We start from the raw sequence: 17,597 nt of genomic DNA on the forward strand, positions 1-17,597 counted from the left end.
GATAACTAAATATATCCGGTTCAGAAGGTTGTCCAGTGCATGTCCGAGGCAACAGAAGGGATCATGGCGACTGCTTGCAGACAGTGGACTGGTCCATATTTAGAAACTCAGTGGCCAACCTAGACAAGTATGCCATCACCATCACAGCTTCATCAATAAGTTTGTACAAGATTGCGTGCCAAAGAAGGTAATACGTGTGTTTCCCCAACCAGAAACCATGGTTTAACTGGGAGATTCATTCCCGACTGACGTCCTGGTCTGAGGCTTTCAAGACAGGCGACCCTGACCTACACAAGCAATCCAGGTACGGCCTCCACAAAGCCATCAGGGACGGCCGGGCTACAAAGCCGAGTAGAATCTCCGGCAACAATGCACCCCTCAGGGCAGCACAGTGGCCTAGTGGTTAGCACAACCGCCTCACGGCGCTGAGGTCCCAGGTTCGATCCCGGCTCTGGGTCACTGTCCGTGTGGAGTTTGCACATTCTCCCCGTGTCTGCGTGGGTTTCGCCCCCACAACCCAAAAATGTGCAGAGTCGGTGGATTGGCCACGCTTAATTGCCCCTTAATTGGAAAAAATAATTGGCTAATCTAAATTTATAAAAAAAAACACAAAAAAAAACAAAACAATGCACCCCTCCCTGATGAACTCAATCCATTCAATGCTTGTTCTGAGCAGGAAGCTAACAAATGGCTTGTCAACTGCCCAGCAGCCTTGGATAAACCCATACCTACCGTCGTAGCATCAGAAGTCAGATTGGTTTTCTCAAAACCATGGAAAGCAATGGGTCCTGACAGAGTTCCTGGTTGTGCACTCAGATCCTGCGCAGTACAACTGGCAGATGTGTTTGCGGACATCTTCAACCTCTCCCTACTCCATTCCGAGGTTCCCACCAGCTTCAAGAAGGCCACTATGATACCAGTGCCAAAGAAAAACCAGGCAACGTGCCTCAACGACAACCCAGTGGTGGCCCTGAGATCTATCATAATGAAGTGCTTTGAGAGGTTGGTCATGAGACACATCAACTCCATACTCCCAGAATGCCTTGATCCACTGCAATTTGCATACTGCCACAACCGGTCCACAGCAGACACCATCTCCCTGGCCCTACATTCATCCCTGGAGCAACTCGACAACAAGAAATCCTACATCAGACTCCTATTTATTGACTACAGCTCTGCCTTCAACACCATAATCCCAGCCAAGCTCATATCCAAACTCCAAAACCTAGGACCTGGCTCCTCCCTCTGCAACTGGATCCTCATTCTAAGGCTGTGCATGCCACTAACAGCCTACTGTGAACTTAGGACCACTGGTTGTATGGGTGTCCCCCCCAGGGCACCCCCCTAGGTGCCTTCTGGCCCCAGCCAATCCAGGAGCGGTATGAGCATGCTCCAGCGTCATCAGTACCCTCTTCTTGGCTGGGATGTGTGTGTGTGGGGAGTGTAATGTGTATATGCGGCTGCAGCTTGTCAGCCTCCCAAGTGTCAATCCCGCACCGTTTTTCATTGGAATTGATTGTGTTCCATGTGGCGTTGGTGCTAGCCCCATAACAGTTGCTGAATCAATCCAGGTTCAACGGCAGTTATACTGTCGTGAAACTTCACAAATTCTGCACCGGCGTTGACATAAACGGAGAATCACGTCCATGGTTGCAGGGTGGTCACGACTGAGTGTTAAATATCCAGAGGTATCAGACTATTTGGAAGGACAGACAAGAAGGTAAGGGAAGTGGTATAGATTTGATATTTAAGGATGACATCAGGGCAGTAGTGAGAGATGATATAGATTCTATAGCGAAAGGGGTTGAATCCATTTGGGTGGAAATTAGAAATAGTAAGGAGAAAAGGTCACTGATAGGTGTAGTTTATAAGCAATCAAATAATAGTATCACATTAGGATAGGCAATAAACAAAGAAACAACTGATGCATGTGAAAATGGTAGGCCAATTATCATGGGAGATTTTAATCTATATGTCGGGGATATTAAACTACATGTCGATTGGTTAAACCAGGTCGGTCAAGGCAGCCTTGAGGAGCCGCTATAGTTTCCTCGAACAGTATGTAATGGAACCGACGAGAGAGCAAGCTATCCTAGATTTGGTCCTGTGTAACGAGACAGGAATAATTCATGCTCTCAGAATTAGGAATCCTCTCGGGAGGAGCGATCACAGCATGCTGAATTTAAAATACAGATGGAGGATGAGAATGTAAAATCCAATACCAGTGCCTTCAGCTTAAACAAAGGAGATTGCAATGGGATGAGGGAGGAGTTGGCTAAGGTAGACTGGGAGCAAAAACTTTATGGTGGGACAATTAAGAAACAGTGGAGGACTTTCAAAGAGATTTTTCACAATGCTCAGCAAAAGTAGATACCAGTGAAAAGGAAGGACAGTAGGAAAAGGGCTAATCAGCCATGGATATCTAAGGAAATAAAGGAGGATATCAAGTTGAAAGAAAAGGCATACAAAGTGGCAAAGATTATTGGGAAACTGGAGGATTGGAAAATCTTTAAAAGTTAACAAAAAGCAACAAAAAAACTATAAAGAAACGTAAGATAGATTATGAGAGTAAACTAGCTCAGAATATAAAAACAGATAGCAAAAGTTCCTACAAATATAAAAAACATAAAAGAGTGGCTAAGGTCAACATTGGTCTTTTAGAGGATGAGAAGGGGGAATAAATAATGGGTAATGAGGAAATGGCCGAGGCATTAAACAGGTATTTTGTGTCGGCCTTCACAGTGAAAGACCCAAATAACATGCAAAAGACTGATGGCAAGGAGGATTGGATTGGATTTGTTTATTGTCACATGTACCGAGGTACAGTGAAAAGTATTTTTCTGCATGCAGCTCAAACAGATCACTTAGTACAAGAAAAGGAAATGCATAAAAGGGTAACATAAAGGACACAATGCAATTACATAGACACCGGCATCGGGTGAAGCATACAAGAATGTAGTATTAATTAGATCAGCCCATAGGCGGGTCTTTTAGGAGTCGAGGCTACGACCAAGAAAGCACAACAGCGCCTATACATCCTCAGGAAACTAAGGAAATTCAGCATGTCCACATTGACTAACCAACTTTTACAGGTGCACCATAGAAAGCATTCTATCTGGCTGCATCACAACCTGGTACGGCAATTGCTCAGCCCAAGAAAACTACAGGAGTCGTGAACACAGCCCAGTCCATCATGCGAGCTCGCCTCCCATCCACTGACTCTGTTGACACCTCCTGCTGCCTTGGGAAAGCGGAGAGCATAATCAAAGACCCCTCCCACCCGGGTTATTCTCTCTTCCAATGTCTTCCATCAGGCAGAAGATAGAAAAGTCTGCGAACACGCACCAATAGATTCAAAAACAACTTCTTCCTCGCTGTTTCCAGACTCCTAAATTACCCTCTTAGGGTCTGAACTGATCTTATGGACTGAACTGATTGGATCTGTATCTTAGATTGGATTTTTTTTATTGTCACGTGTACCAAGGTACAGAGAAAAGTATTTTTCTGCGAGCAGCTCAACAGATCATTAAGTACATAAAAATAAAATAAAATAAAATACATAATAGGGCAACACAAGGTACACAATATAACTACATAACACCGGCATCGGGAGAAGCAGGGGTGTAGCATTAATCAGGTCAGTCCATAAGAGGCTCGTTTAGGAGTCTGGTAAAAGCGGGGAAGAAGCTGTTTTTGAGTCTGTTCGTGTGTTGTTCTCAGACTTCTGTATCTCCTCCCCGATGGAAGAAGTTGGAAGACTGAGTAAGCCGGGTGGGAGGGATGTTTGATTATGCTGCCCACTTTCCCCCGCAGCAGGAAGTGTAGATGGAGTCAATGGACTGGGCTGTGTTCACGACTCTCCAAAATTTCTTGCGGTCTTGGGCCGAGCAATTGCCAAAGCAGGCTGTGATGCAGCCAGATAGGATGCTTTATATGGTGTATCTGTAAATGTTGGTAAGAGTTAATGTGGACATGCCGAACTTCCTTAGTTTCCTGAGGAAGTATAGGCCTGTTGTGCTTTCTTGGTGATAGCGTCAACATGGGTGGACCAGGACAGATTTTTGGAGATGTGCACCCCAAGGAATTTGAAGCTGCTAACCATCTCCACCTCGGCCCCGTTGATGCTGACAGGGGTGTGTACAGTACTTTGCTTCCTGAAGTCGATGACCAGCTCTTTAGTTTTGCTGGCATTGAGCGATAGATTGTTGTTGCTGCACCACTCCACTATGTTCTCTATCTCCCTCCTCTATTCTGACTCGTCGTTATTTAAATTCCGGCCCACTATGGTCGTATCGTCAGCAATCTTGTCGATGGAGTTGGAACCATGTTTTGCCACGCAGTTGTGTGTGTACAGGGAGTATAGTAGGGGGCTAAGTACGCAGCCTTGTGGGGCCCTGGTATTGAGGACTATTGTGGAGGAGGCGTTGTTTTTGGCCTGTGGGTCAGAAAGTCGAGGATACAGTTGCAGAGTGAGGAGCCAAGTCCTAGGTTTTGGAGCTATGATATGAGCTTGGCGGAGTCGTAGTCAATAAATAGTAGTCTAATATAGTCTATGGGGCTGGTTTAGCACAGTGGGCTAAATAGCTGGCTTGCGATGCATAACAATGCCAGCAGCGCGGATTCAATTCCTGTACTGGCCTTCCCGAACAGGCCACGGAATGTGGCAACTAGGGGCTTTTCACAGTAACTTCATTGAAGCCTACTTGTGACAATAAGCAATTATTATTATTATGTAGGAATCCTTGTTGTCGAGATACTCTAGGGATGAATGCAGAGCCAAGGAGATGATGTCTGCTGTGGACCGGTTGTGGTGATATGCGTGTTGCAGTGGATCAAGGCATTCTGGGAGTATGGAGGTGATGCGCTTCATGACCAACCTCTCAAAGCACTTCTTTACGACTGAAGTCAGGGCCACCGGACGGTAGTCATTGAGGCATTTTACCTGGTCCTTCTTTGGCACCGGTATGATGGTGGTCTTATTGAAGCAGGTGGGGAGCTGGGAGTGGAGTAGGGACAGGTTAGAGATGTCCGTGAACACATCTGCCAGCTGGTCCGCACAGGCTCCGAGTGCATGACCAGGGATCCCGTCCGGACCTGTCGCCTTCCGAGGGTTCACTTTCAGGAAGGCCGATCTGACTTCGGAAGCTGTGATGGTGGGTATGGGTGTGGCACTCGACAGCGGACCATTGGTTTCTTGCTCGAACAAGCAAAGAATGCACTGAGTTCATTGGGGATCGGTGCGCTGCTGTCGGAGATACTGCTCGGCTTTGCTTTGTAGCCCGTTATGTTGTTTAGGCCTTGCCACAATCGCTGAGAGTCTGCCTGTGACTCTACCTTGGTTTGATATTCTCTCTTGGCATCTCGGATGGCTTTGCGGAGGTTGTACCTTAATTTCTTGTATAGGTCAGGGTCGCCTGACTTGAACACCTCAGACCTGTCCTTCAGTAGGGAGTCAATCTCGCGATTGAGCCATGGTTTCCGGTTGGGGAATGTACATACTGCTTTCTTTGGCACGCAGTCGTCCACACATTTGCTGATGAAGTCTGTGATGGTGGCATACACATTTAAGTTGGTCGCTGAGTTCTTAAATACGTATCTTCTCTGCAGTTGTAACACTATATACCGTATACTTCACCCACTGTCTATGTTTATGTATTTACATTATGTATCCTCATGTATTGATCATATGTTCAATGTTTTCATGTATGGAACGATCGGCCAGAACAATACTTTTCACTGTACCTCGGTACAAGTGACACTAATCGTCCTGCTATGCTTCATGAAGGCAAGTTTCTGGGTTGATGATTCTGTACTGCCTCAGACCTGGACCAAAAAGTCAGCTGAGATTCAAAAAGTCAGCTGATATTATGTGATCAGTCCTGTGGTAGGGCTTCCACCCATAACCATTGATTCAGAGAAGGCAGTGCTACTACTGAGCCAAGTTGACATAATGAAAAAACAGACACCAGGCAAATGGTATCACCTAAACTCTTTTTAAAAAGTTGCAGCAGTATTTGTATACATACGCCACTAGTTTGGTCAGATGGGTACAACAGAACAATAATGTAACATTATTAAGTCTTGTTTATAGTGGAACAAGCTATATATACTTTTACAATTTATTGCTCCTTCCCTACAAGCGTTCTACAACAACGAGGAGCAACTGTCAGGTCAAAGCTGATTAAAATCACTCATTAACCAAAGTATTTCTGGGAGATTATTCCACCTCAATGTCGTTTCACCTGCACCTCCCTGGCAACTTGTTTCACATCAGATACTTACTAATGCAGAACAGATTCACATTCTCTTATAGAATATACAATTTGTAAATAATTATTATACCATTGTGTTATGGCACCAGACTGTCTACCTGCATCATATGTTGTCCTAAAGCTGTATGATCTTACCTGGATATTACTGGGGATTTGTTGCCATTTACAGTGCTTGATCTTTCCCACGGCTTTCTGGTCGTCTCTGAAAATAAGCATTTTCACAGGATTCAATTTCCATGTATTAATAAAAAGAGTTTGTTCATCAAAGCAATTTGCAACATGTGTTCTGTAAATGAGAAAACATACCTCACAGGGTTCAAGGGCGGGGGTGCAATCTAATCAAGGGGGAAGAATGATGCTGAATTCTGGATATGAAGGAGTGAGTTACAAGCTGGAATCTAAGCAGGAGGCTCAATAATCCAAAATGCTCCATGCCATGACAGACAGTAACTCTGCCTTTTATTATCGGTTTTCATATCATCACTTTATATGCTTTTATTTCTGTTTAGCCCCATTTTTAAAATTAATGTGCCAGGAACTGCTCTCGAGAATAAAGTAACACAGATGGTCATTTCTTTCCAAAGCCTCTCAGGTCCATGAATAGCCTAAAAATCATTGGCTGCTTGAATGGCAGAAACAAAATTAATATTCAGTTGCTGCTGGAGCAATTAGGAAGCACAGTGGTTAGCACTGTGGCTTCACAGCTCCAGGGTCCTAGGTTCGACTCCCAGCTTGGGCCACTGTCTGTTCGGAGCCTGCACGTTCTCCCGTGTCTGCATGGGTTTCCTCCGGATGCTCCGGTTTCTCCCACAAGTCCCGAAAGACGTGCTGTTAGGTGAATGGACATTCTGAATTCTCCCTCTGTGACCCGAACAGGCGCCGGAATGTGGCGTCTAGGGGCTTTTCACAGTAACTTCATTGCAGTGTTAATGTAAGCCTACTTATGACATTAATAAAGATTATTAATAGGCCAGCTCATGCTGCAAGCAGTCCACTATGACTGGAAAAAATACCATTTTGTGTGGGTACATTGTCTTGCTTACACAATAGCACCTGCAATTCAAAGGAATCTTTTGGTTGTGAAGCAACTGCAATTGTCTTCCTCAGAAAGCAGTGGCGGCTGGGTCATTGAATTTATTCAAGGCTGAGTTAGATAGATTTTTGAGAGACAAAGGATTATGGGGGACAGACAAGAAGGTGGAGCTGAAACCACAACCAGATCAGCCATGATCTTATTGAATGGCAGGGCAGGCACAAAGGGCTACATTCTTAACCTGAGAATCTGTATATGAGAGGATAGGTGTTGCCGAGCTGAAAATTGGTATATCATCACTCATTAAAGAGGGAATGAGAGAATGAGAATGCAAGTTATATCCTCATTTATCTAAATGCCCATGACATTTTCAGTTTGGAGTCCTGCTGATAACTTATTGCATTTGGCTTGGGTGGGGTGCTGCTTCTGCGAGCTGGTGCAGACTCATACAGGTTGACAGCATGAAAACAGGCCCTTCAGCTCAACTTGTTCATGCTGCCTAGTTTTAACCACTAAGCTAGTCCCAATTGCCTGCATTTGGCCCATAACCCTCTGTACCCAGCTTTCCCATATAACTGTCCAAATGCTTTTTTAAAGACAAAATTGTACCTTCCTCTACAACTGCATCTGGCAGCTCGTTCCAAACACTCACCATCCTCTGTGTGGAAAAATTGACCCTCTGAACCCTTTTGTATCTCTTCCCTCTTACCTTAAACCTATGCCCTCTAGGATTAGACTCCCCTACCTTTGGGAAAATATGTTGACTTATCTATGCCCCTCATTATTTTATAGACCTCTCTCTAGGGCAGCACGATAGCACAGTGGTTAGCACAGTTGCTTCACAGCATCAGGGTTCATGTTCAATTCCCTCTTGGGTCACTATCTGTGTGGAGTCTGCACGTTCTTCCCCGTGTCTTTTTTTTTTAATAAACAATTTTATTGAGGTAGTTTTTGGCTTTATAAACAGTTACAGACATCATCAGAAAGGAAGCAAAAAAGGCAAAAATGTGCAAACATCTACGTACTTTTAATACTTCCATCGTAACATATTGCACAAGCCCGCTCCCCTCCCACCGGTACTACCCGTCATATTTTCCCTCCTACTCTACTCTACCCCCCCCTCCCCCCACCCCCCTGCTGACGCTCACCCTCCCGCAAAGAAGTCAATAAATGGTTGCCACCTCCGGGTGAACCCCTGCACAGATCCCCTCAAGGCGAACTTAATTTTTTCCATCCCCAGGAAACTCGACATGTCCGCAAGCCACCACTCGGTCTTTGGGGGCTTTGAGTCCCTCCACACCAATAATATTCGTCGCCGGGCTATCAGGGAAGCAAAGGCCAACACATCGGCCTCTTTCTCCCCCTGGAAGCCCGGGTCTTCCGAAACCCCAAAAATTGCCACCCCTGGACTCATCACCATCCTTGTTTTTAGCACCTGGGACATGACCCCCGCAAATCCCTCCCAGTACCCCCTCAGCTCAGGGCATGCCCAAAACATGTGAACATGGTTCGCTGGTCCTCCCGCGCACCTAGCGCATTTGTCCTCTATCCCGAAAAATTTGCTCATCCGAGCCACCGTCATATGGGCCCGGTGAACGACCTTAAATTGGATCAGCCCGAGACTAGCACATGTCGCGGTCGAATTTACCCTACTCAGGGCCTCTGCCCACAGCCCATCCTCCATTTCCCCGCCTAGCTCCTCCTCCCATTTAAGTTTCAGTTCCTCTGTCTGGGACCCTTCCTCCCTCATGAGCACCTTATATATACCCGAGACTCTGCCCTCCCCTTCTTCCCTCCTAGAGACTATTCTGTCGAGGATCCCCATTGGCGGGAGGCGCGGGAAAGATGGGACCTGTCTACGAACAAAGTCCCGCAACTGTAGGTATCTAAAATCATTTCCCCTTACCAACCCAAATTTCTCCTCCAAGCTCCTCAAACTCACGAAGCTCCCTTCCAGGAACATATCACCCACCCTTCCCGCCCCTGCTCGCCGCCATACTCGGAACCCCCCATCCATACTGCCGGGGGCAAACCGATGGTTGTCGCAGATTGGCACCCAGACAGACGCCCCCATCTCCCCGACATGCCTCCTCCACTGGCCTCATATCTGCAGGGTCGCCACCACTACCGGGCTGGTGGTGTACTTGGCCGGCGGCAGTGGTAGAGGAGCCGTGACCAGGGCTTCCAAGCTGGAGCCCCTGCACGAAGCCGCCTCCACCCGCTCCCAAATAGACCCCGTACCCACCATCCACTTCCTTATCATAGCGATGTTGGCCGCCCAGTAATAATTGACCAGACTCGGCAAAGCCAGCCCTCCCTCGCTGCGGTTCCTCTCCAACATCGCCTTCTTCATCCGCGGAGACTTTCCCGCCCAGACAAAGCTCATGATCAGCCCGTTAACTCTTTTGAAGAAGGACTGTGGGATAAAGATCGGGAGGCACTGAAAAATAAACAAAAATCGAGGGAGGATTGTCATCTTTACAGTCTGCACCCTCCCTGCCAGCGACAGCGGGAGTGCATCCCATCTCCGAAACTCTCCCTTCATTTGCTCCACCACCCTGGCCAAATTTAACTTATGCAGCCTGCCCCAGTCTCGTGCCACCTGGATTCCCAAATACCGGAAATTTTCCTCAACTAGCCTAAACGGTAGCCCTCTCAATTTGTTCTCCTGGCCCCTTGCCTGGACCACAAACATTTCACTCTTGACCGTGTTTAATTTGTATCCTGAGAACTGGCCGAACTTCCTCAGCATTCCCAGTATAGTTCCCATCCCGGCCACTGGGTCCGACACGTACAGGAGCAGGTCGTCTGCATAAAGAGAAACCCTGTGTTCAGCCCCGCCCCTCACCATCCCCTTCCAACCCTCTGCAGCTCTCAGCGCAATGACCAGAGGCTCTATGGCCAGCGCAAACAGCAGCGGGGAGAGCGGGCAGCCCTGTCTGGTCCCTCGGTACAACCTGAAGTACTCCGACACTTCTCTGTTGGTCCTGACGCTGGCCCTCGGGGCCTGATATAATAATTTAATCCAATCCACCAATCCCTCCCCGAACCCAAACCGTCCGAGCACCTCCCATAGATAGTCCCACTCCACCCAGTCAAAGGTCTTCTCGGCGTCCATTGCCACCACTACCTCCACCTCTCTACCCGCCGGGGGCATCATTATCACATTGAGCAATCTCCTCAGATTGGCCGCCAGCTGCCTACCTTTCACGAACCCCGTTTGATCCTCCCCAATCACCTCCGGTACACAGTCCTCCATTCTACCCGCCAGTACCTTTGCCAGGAGCTTGGCGTCTATATTAATCAGGGAGATTGGCCTATAGGACCCGCACACCTCCGGGTCTTTACCCCGCTTCAATATCAGAGATATGGTGGCTTGTGACATTGTCGACGGCAGGGTCCCTCTGTCCCTTGCCTCATTGAAAACCCTCGCCAAGACCGGGCCCACCAGCTCAGAGAACTTCCTATAAAACTCTACTGGGTATCCATCCGGCCCCGGGGACTTCCCCGACTGCATGGCCTTTAGGCCCCCCAATACCTCCTCTACTCTAATAGGGGCCCCCAGCTCTTCCACTCGCCCCCCCCCCCAACTGTTCGGAATGTTAACCCGTCCAGAAACCTTTTCATCCCCTCCGGTTCTTCCGGCGGCTCCGAAGTATACAGCTTACGATAGAAGTCCCGGAATACCCTATTCAATTCAGCCGGATCCTCCACTTTGCGCCCCCCCTCGTCCCTCACTCTACCTATTTCCCTGGCCGCCTCCCTCCTCCTGAGTTGCTGCGCTAACAGTCTGCTAGCCTTTTCCCCATGCTCGTACACCACTCCCCTCGCCTTCCTAAGCTGTTCCACGGCCCTGCTCGTGGATAGTGCCCCCAGTTCCGCCTGTAGTCTCTGCCTCTCCCTGAGTAAAGCCTTCCCCGGGGACTCCGCGTGCTCTTCATCTATCCGACCCATTTCCCTGACCAATCTATCCATCTCTGCCCGGTCTGCCTTGGCTCTGTGGGCCCCAATTGAAATCAGCCCCCCCCCGCACTACTGCCTTTAGCGCCTCCCACAAGGTCGCCGCTGAGACCTCCCCAGTGTCATTCACCTGCAGGTAATTTTTTATACATTTCCGAAGCCTCTCGCAGATCCCCTCCTCCGACAGCAGTCCCACCTCTAGCCTCCATCGCGCGTTGATAGCTCGCTCCCCCGAACTGCAGGTCCACCCAATGCGGGGCATGGTCTGAAATGGTAATTGCTGAGTATTCCGTGTTCTTTACCTCCCCCATACAGTCCCTGCTTAGTACAAAGAAATCTATCCTGGAATATACTTTATGGACGTGCGAGTAAAACGAGTAGCCCCTTCCTGTTGGCTGTCCATCTCTCCAGGGGTCCACTGCCCCCATTTGCTCCATTAACCCTTTCAGCTCCCTTGCCATTGCTGAGAGTCTACCCGTTCTGGGACACGACCGATCCAAAGTCGGGTCAAGGACCATGTTAAAGTCCCCTCCCATTATTAGCCTGCGAGAATCCAAGTCCAGGATCTTCCCCAGCACTCTTTTAATGAAGTCCACGTCATCCCAGTTCGGGGCATATATATTTACCAGCACCACTCTTCTCCCCTCCAGTCTGCCCCGTACCATCAGGTATCTGCCCCCCCTGTCTGCGGATATGCCCTCTGCCTCAAATTGCACGCGCTTGTTGATCACGATTGCCACCCCTCTGGACTTCGAGTCCAAGTCCGAGTGGAAGACCTGGCTAATCCAGCCCTTCCTTAGCCTGGTCTGGTCTGACACTTTCAGATGTGTCTCCTGCAACATAATTACGTCCGCCCTCAGGGCCCGCAAGTGCGCGAACACCCGCACCCTCTTAACCGGCCCATTCAGTCCCTTGACGTTCCAGGTGATCAGCCTGGTCGGGGGGCACATCCCACCCCCCCCACCCCGCCGGTCAGCCATAGCCTTTCTCGGGCCGGCCCCTGACCCGTGCGTCGCGCCATTCCTGGCCCGCCCTTTGGCTGCCTCCACCCTCGACCTCCTTTCCAGTGCCTATTTCAAGTCCCTCTCCCATCAGCAGAACAACCCCCCCTCCCCTAACCCCATCCCCCGATACCCCCACCCCTGCCATCTACTGGCTGTAACTTCCCCCCCATCTGACTCCCTTGACTAGCCAATCTGCTAGCCCGGTGACTCAACACTCCGGCGCCTTCCTGTCTCATTCCCCTTGTTTCCCCGTCCTCCTCCCCACCCACTGGGGCAAGCCGGCTCCAGTGTCTTCCGCGAGCTACACAAAAAGCACAAACCAGTCCAAACAGGAAAAAAAAAACACAGAAAAAAGAGAAAAAGCACATAAATGTCCATGAACAAAGGAAAGAGTCTCAAATGTTCCGCTTGGCCCCTTTGGCCCAGCAAACCGTTGAGCAGCAGTCCAGGCACATTCAGCATTCCTTCCCACAGAAATCCTCGGGCCCTAACTCGCGTCCTTGGGGCCTCCTTTCGGGACCAGCCCCAGGTCCCTCACAAAATCCATCGCTTCTTCGGGCTCGGAGAAGTAGTGGTGTTGACCCTGGTGCGTGACCCATAGCCGAGCTGGGAACAGCAGACCAAACTTCACGTGCTTCTTGAACAGCACCTCCTTGACATTCTTAAAGGCTGCTCGCCGCCGAGCCACCTCCTGGCTTAGGTCCTGATAAATGCGGAGAACACTGTTGTTCCACGTGCTGCTCCTGGCGCTCTTTGCCCACTGCAGCACCCGCTCCTTGTCCACGAACCTGTGGAACCTAATCACCATCGGGCGGGGGGGGGGGGGGGGGGGGGGGGTCCGCCCAGCCGCCCCTGCCTTGCCTGCACTCTGTGTGCCCCCTCCAGCTCCAGCGGTCGCGGAAAGGCTTCGGCCCCCATCAGCTGCTTCAGCAGGTCTGCTACAAACGCCGCAGCATCAGCTCCCTCAGCCCCCTCCGGGAGGCCGACCATCCTCAGATTGTTCCTGCGGACTCTATTCTCCAGCTCCTCCACTCTGTCCAGCAGTCTTCTCTGCCGCTCTTTCAGGCCGTCAACTTCTAGCGCTGCAACCGTTTGCGCACCCGCCTGCTCCTCCACTGCCTCTCCCAGCTCCTTAACTTTAACATCCTGGGCATCCAGCCTCTGGTTCAGCTGATCCACCGCTTTCTGGATTGGGTCCAAGCTGTCCCGCTTCAGCGCTTCAAAACTGGACTTCATTACCTGGAGCATGTTATCCAGCGCCAGCTGGATTGCTGAGTCCGGGGTCCGTGTGTCCGCCATCTTAGGTCCCAGGTAATTTTCTTCAGGTCCTTGTCTCTGTCCCTTTTTCTCCTTCTTCTTCTGCCTTCTGGAATCCCGCTGTTCCATGTGCCGCAGCCCGCTCCTCAGCACCTTCTCTGCCGCCTTCCTTCGCCCAGCTCCTTAAATTTTACCTCCTGGGCATCTGAAGTGGGTCCAAGCTGTCCCTCCTCAGCAACTCCAAACTTTTTTTCTTTGTCCTGGAGGAAGGAAGGTCCGTGGGTCCGCCATCTTACCCTTCAGGTCAGTTTCCTCCTTGCCTCCGTCTCTCTCTCTCTCTTTCTTCCTCTACCTGCTGGCCTCCCACGCTTCCATCTGCTGCAGCCCGCTCTCCTCTTCCTTCCACGGCAGCCTTTTTGCCGCCCCCGTGGTCCCGCTATCGCGGGGAATCAGCTGTTAAGCCCCGCCGGAGTGAGGGCCCGCCGAATGTGCGGCTCACTCGAACATCGCCGCCACCGGAAGTCGTTCTTCCCCGTGTCTGCGTGGGTTTCCTCCGGGTGCTCTGGTTTCCTCCCACAAGTCCTGAAAGACGTGCTGTTAGGTGAATTGGACATTCTGAATTCTCCCTCTGTGACCTGAACAGGCGCCTGAGTGTGGCGACTCGGAATTTTCACAGTAACTTCGTTGCAGTGTTAATGTAAGCCTACTTGTGACAATAATAAAGATTATCATTATTATGATCACCCCTAAGCCTCCTACGCTCTAGGGAAAAAAAGTCCTAGTCTATCCAGCCTCTCCTTACAACTCTAACCATCAGTCTTGGTAGCATCCTAGTAAATCTTTTCTGCACTCTTTCTAGTTTAATAATATATTTTCTATAATAGGTTGACCAGAACTTGTGTGGCCTTACTAATATATTGTACAACTTCAACAAGATGTCCCAACTCCTGTATTCAATATGCTGACCAATAAAACCTAGCATGCTGAATGCCTTCTTCACCACCCTGTCCATCTGCGACTCCACCTTCAAGGAGCTATGAACCTGTTCCCCTAGATTTCTTTGTTCTGTAACTCTCCCCAACTCCCTACCATTAACTGAGCAGGTCCTGCCCTGATTCAATCTATCAAAATGCAACATCTCGCATTTATCCAAATTAAACTCCATCTGCCATTCATCGGCCCACTGGCCCAATTGGTCAAGATTCTGTTGCGATCTTATAGAACCTTCTTCACTGTCCACAATGCCACCAATCTTGGTGTCATCTGCAAACTTACTAACCATGCCTCGTAAATTCTCATCCAAACCATTAATATAAATAACAAATAAGAGTGGATCCCTGAGGCACACCGCTGCTCACAGGCCTCCAGTTTGAAAAACAACCCTCTACAACCACCCTTTGTCTTCTGTTGTCAAGCCAATTTGTATCCAATTGGCTACCTCACCCTGGAAAACATGAGGTTTAACCTTATGCAACAAACTAACATGCGGTACCTTGTCAAAGGCCTTGCTATAATCCGTGTAGACAACGTCGACTGCGCTGCCCTCATCTGCCTTCAACAAACTCAATCAAATTCGTGAGACATGATTTTCCACTCACAAAGCTATGCTGACTGTCCCTAATCAGTCCTTGCCTCTCAGAATGCTTGTAGATCCTGTCTTTCAGAATACCTTCGACCAACTTACCCACCACTGACGTTAGGCTCACTGGTCTGTATTTCCCAGGCTTTTCCCTGTGGCCCTTCTTAAACAAGGCACAAATTTAAGATCATCCAATCTTCTGTAGCTGTCGACGATTCAAATATCTCTGCGAGGGGACCCTCATTTCCCTCCCTAGCCTCCCACAACGTTCTGGGATACATTTCATCAGGTCCTGGGGATTTATCTACCTTGATGCGCTTTAAGACTTCCAGCACCTCCTTCTCTGTAATATATGCACTCCTGTGGTTAGCACAGTTGCTTCACAGCTCTAGGGTCCCAGGTTCGATTCCCGGCTTGGGTCATTGTCTGTATGGAGTCTGCACGTTCTCCCCGTGTCCGCGTGGGTTTCCTCCGGGTGTTCCGGTTTCTTCCCACAGTCCAAAGATGCGCAGGTTAGGTGGATTGGCCATGTTAAATTGCCCTTAGTGTCCAAAAAAAGGTGGGGTGGGTTTAAGGGGATAGAGTGCAGATGTGGCCTCTTTCCAAGGACCGGTGCAGACTTGATGGGCCAAATAGCCTCCTTCTGCACTGTAAATTTCTATGACTCTATCTATGACTCAAGACATCATTATTTATTTCCCCAAGTTCCCTAACATCCATGCCTTTCTCAACAATGAATACCGATGAGAAATATTAATTTTGTATCTCACGTCCCTCGATGGGCCGGGTGCCCTTCTTCTGCATTGAAATTCTATGAAATTATTTTCTCAGGGGCGTAGCACAATCAGGTAAATAAATGAATGCTGGCTGATCCAGCGACGCACACATCCTGTAAAATAATTTTTTGAAAGATAGTGATGATCATAAGACTATAAGAGGAACAGGGGTACGCTATTCAGTTCTTCAAGCTTGCTTGAATAACCACCAATTTGTCCTGCTATGCTTGACCTGATAGCATGGACAGCACAATGGCACAGTGGCTAGCCCTGCTGCTTCACCGTACCAAGGACTTGGGTTCAATTCCAGCTTTGAGCGACTGTGTGGAGCTTGTACGTTTTCTCCGTGGGTTTCCGGGCTGGTTTAGCTCAGTGGGCTAGACAGCTGGTTTTTGCAGAACAAGACCAGCAGTGTGGGTTCAATTCCCGTGCCGGCTTACCAAAACAGGCGCCAGAATGTGGCGACTAGGGACTTTTCACAGTAACTTCATACTTGTGACAATAAAAGATTATTATTATTCCTCCGGGTGCTCCGGTTTCCTCCCACGGTCCAAAGATGTGAAGGTTAGGCGGATTGCCATGCTAAATTGCCTCCTGGCTTTCAAAATTGTGCAGGTTAAGTGGATTGACCATGATCAATGCAGGGGATTGTGGGGATAGGGCAGGGGAATGGGCCAAATGGCCTCCTACTGCACTGTAGGGATTCTATGAATGTCCAAATGCAAGAAAGAGCTCAACGACATCCAGACATGGGCTGAGGTCCGAGATCCCAGGTTCGATCCCAGCTCTGGGTCACTGTCCGTGTGGAGTTTTCACATTCTCCCCGTGTTTACGTGGGTTTCACCCCCACAACCCAAAATGTGCAGGTTTGGATTGGCCACGCCAAATTGGCCCTTAATTGGAAAAATGTATTGAGTTCTCTAAATTTATTTTTTTTAAATGTTTTAATTTAATATTTAAAATCACCTGGAATTTGTGTCCTCTGAATTCAGTACACAGATCTTCTCGTAGTCAACATACAAAAAAGAGAGTTGTGGTGCATTTGCCAAGTTTCCCTTCAGGATTTGGTTTGCATGGCAATTGTCATTTTGCCATTTGCCGGATTATAACACTATATAAAACGTTAGTTAGGCCACACATCTGGTCACCCAATTATAGAAAGAGTGTAATTGTATTAGAGGGAGCACAGGGGAGAATTTGGATGTTGCTCGGACTGGAAAATTGCAGCCGTGTGGCAAGATAGGTTGTAGTTGTTCTCCTTGGAACAGAGGACACTGAGTGGAGATTTGACTGAAATATATTTAATTGTGAGGGGCCTGGGTAAAGGCCAGTGACTCTGGGTCACAGATTTAAAGAGATTAGTAGAAAGAAAGCTGCTGTTCGCTCCGGCAACCAAGTCACCGGCAATTGACCTACAAAGGGCAAAGGGCTGAATAGGTATCCAGAGTAGGGTTTCACTCTATGCGGATGACCTGCTCCTCTACATCTCAAACCCCAAAGCCAGTATGGAAGAGATCATGAAGCTCCCAAAGGAGTTCGGAGCTGTCTTGGGCTACAAACTCAACCTGAGCAAAAGTGAAATCTTCCTGGTGAACCTGCACGGAGGAGGGACAGAGCTGGAAGGACTACCATTCAAACGAACCCAAACCAAATTCCGCTACAAGGGGATCCAAATAGCCAAGTACTCAAGAAGCCTAGTGGTAGAAACCACGCTCC

At 48.9% G+C, this 17,597-nt stretch overlaps 1 protein-coding gene across 4 annotated transcripts in view; it reads right to left on the bottom strand.

Moving 5' to 3' along the window:
• Nucleotides 1–17,597, bottom strand: part of enah (ENAH actin regulator) — a 482,877-nt gene that overhangs the window by 47,117 nt on the left and 418,163 nt on the right. For 3 of the 4 annotated variants that reach the window (XM_038798926.1, XM_038798924.1, XM_038798925.1), the window contains one exon: nt 6,408–6,474. In XM_038798926.1, coding sequence (XP_038654854.1) covers nt 6,408–6,474 — 67 coding nt within the window. Of the gene's footprint in view, nt 1–6,403; nt 6,475–17,597 lie in introns of those variants that run through there. The other variant, XM_038798927.1, reaches the window with a different exon arrangement.

This window comes from Scyliorhinus canicula, chromosome 6 (assembly GCF_902713615.1).
Source record: "Scyliorhinus canicula chromosome 6, sScyCan1.1, whole genome shotgun sequence".
In the NCBI taxonomy this organism is placed as follows: domain Eukaryota; kingdom Metazoa; phylum Chordata; class Chondrichthyes; order Carcharhiniformes; family Scyliorhinidae; genus Scyliorhinus; species Scyliorhinus canicula.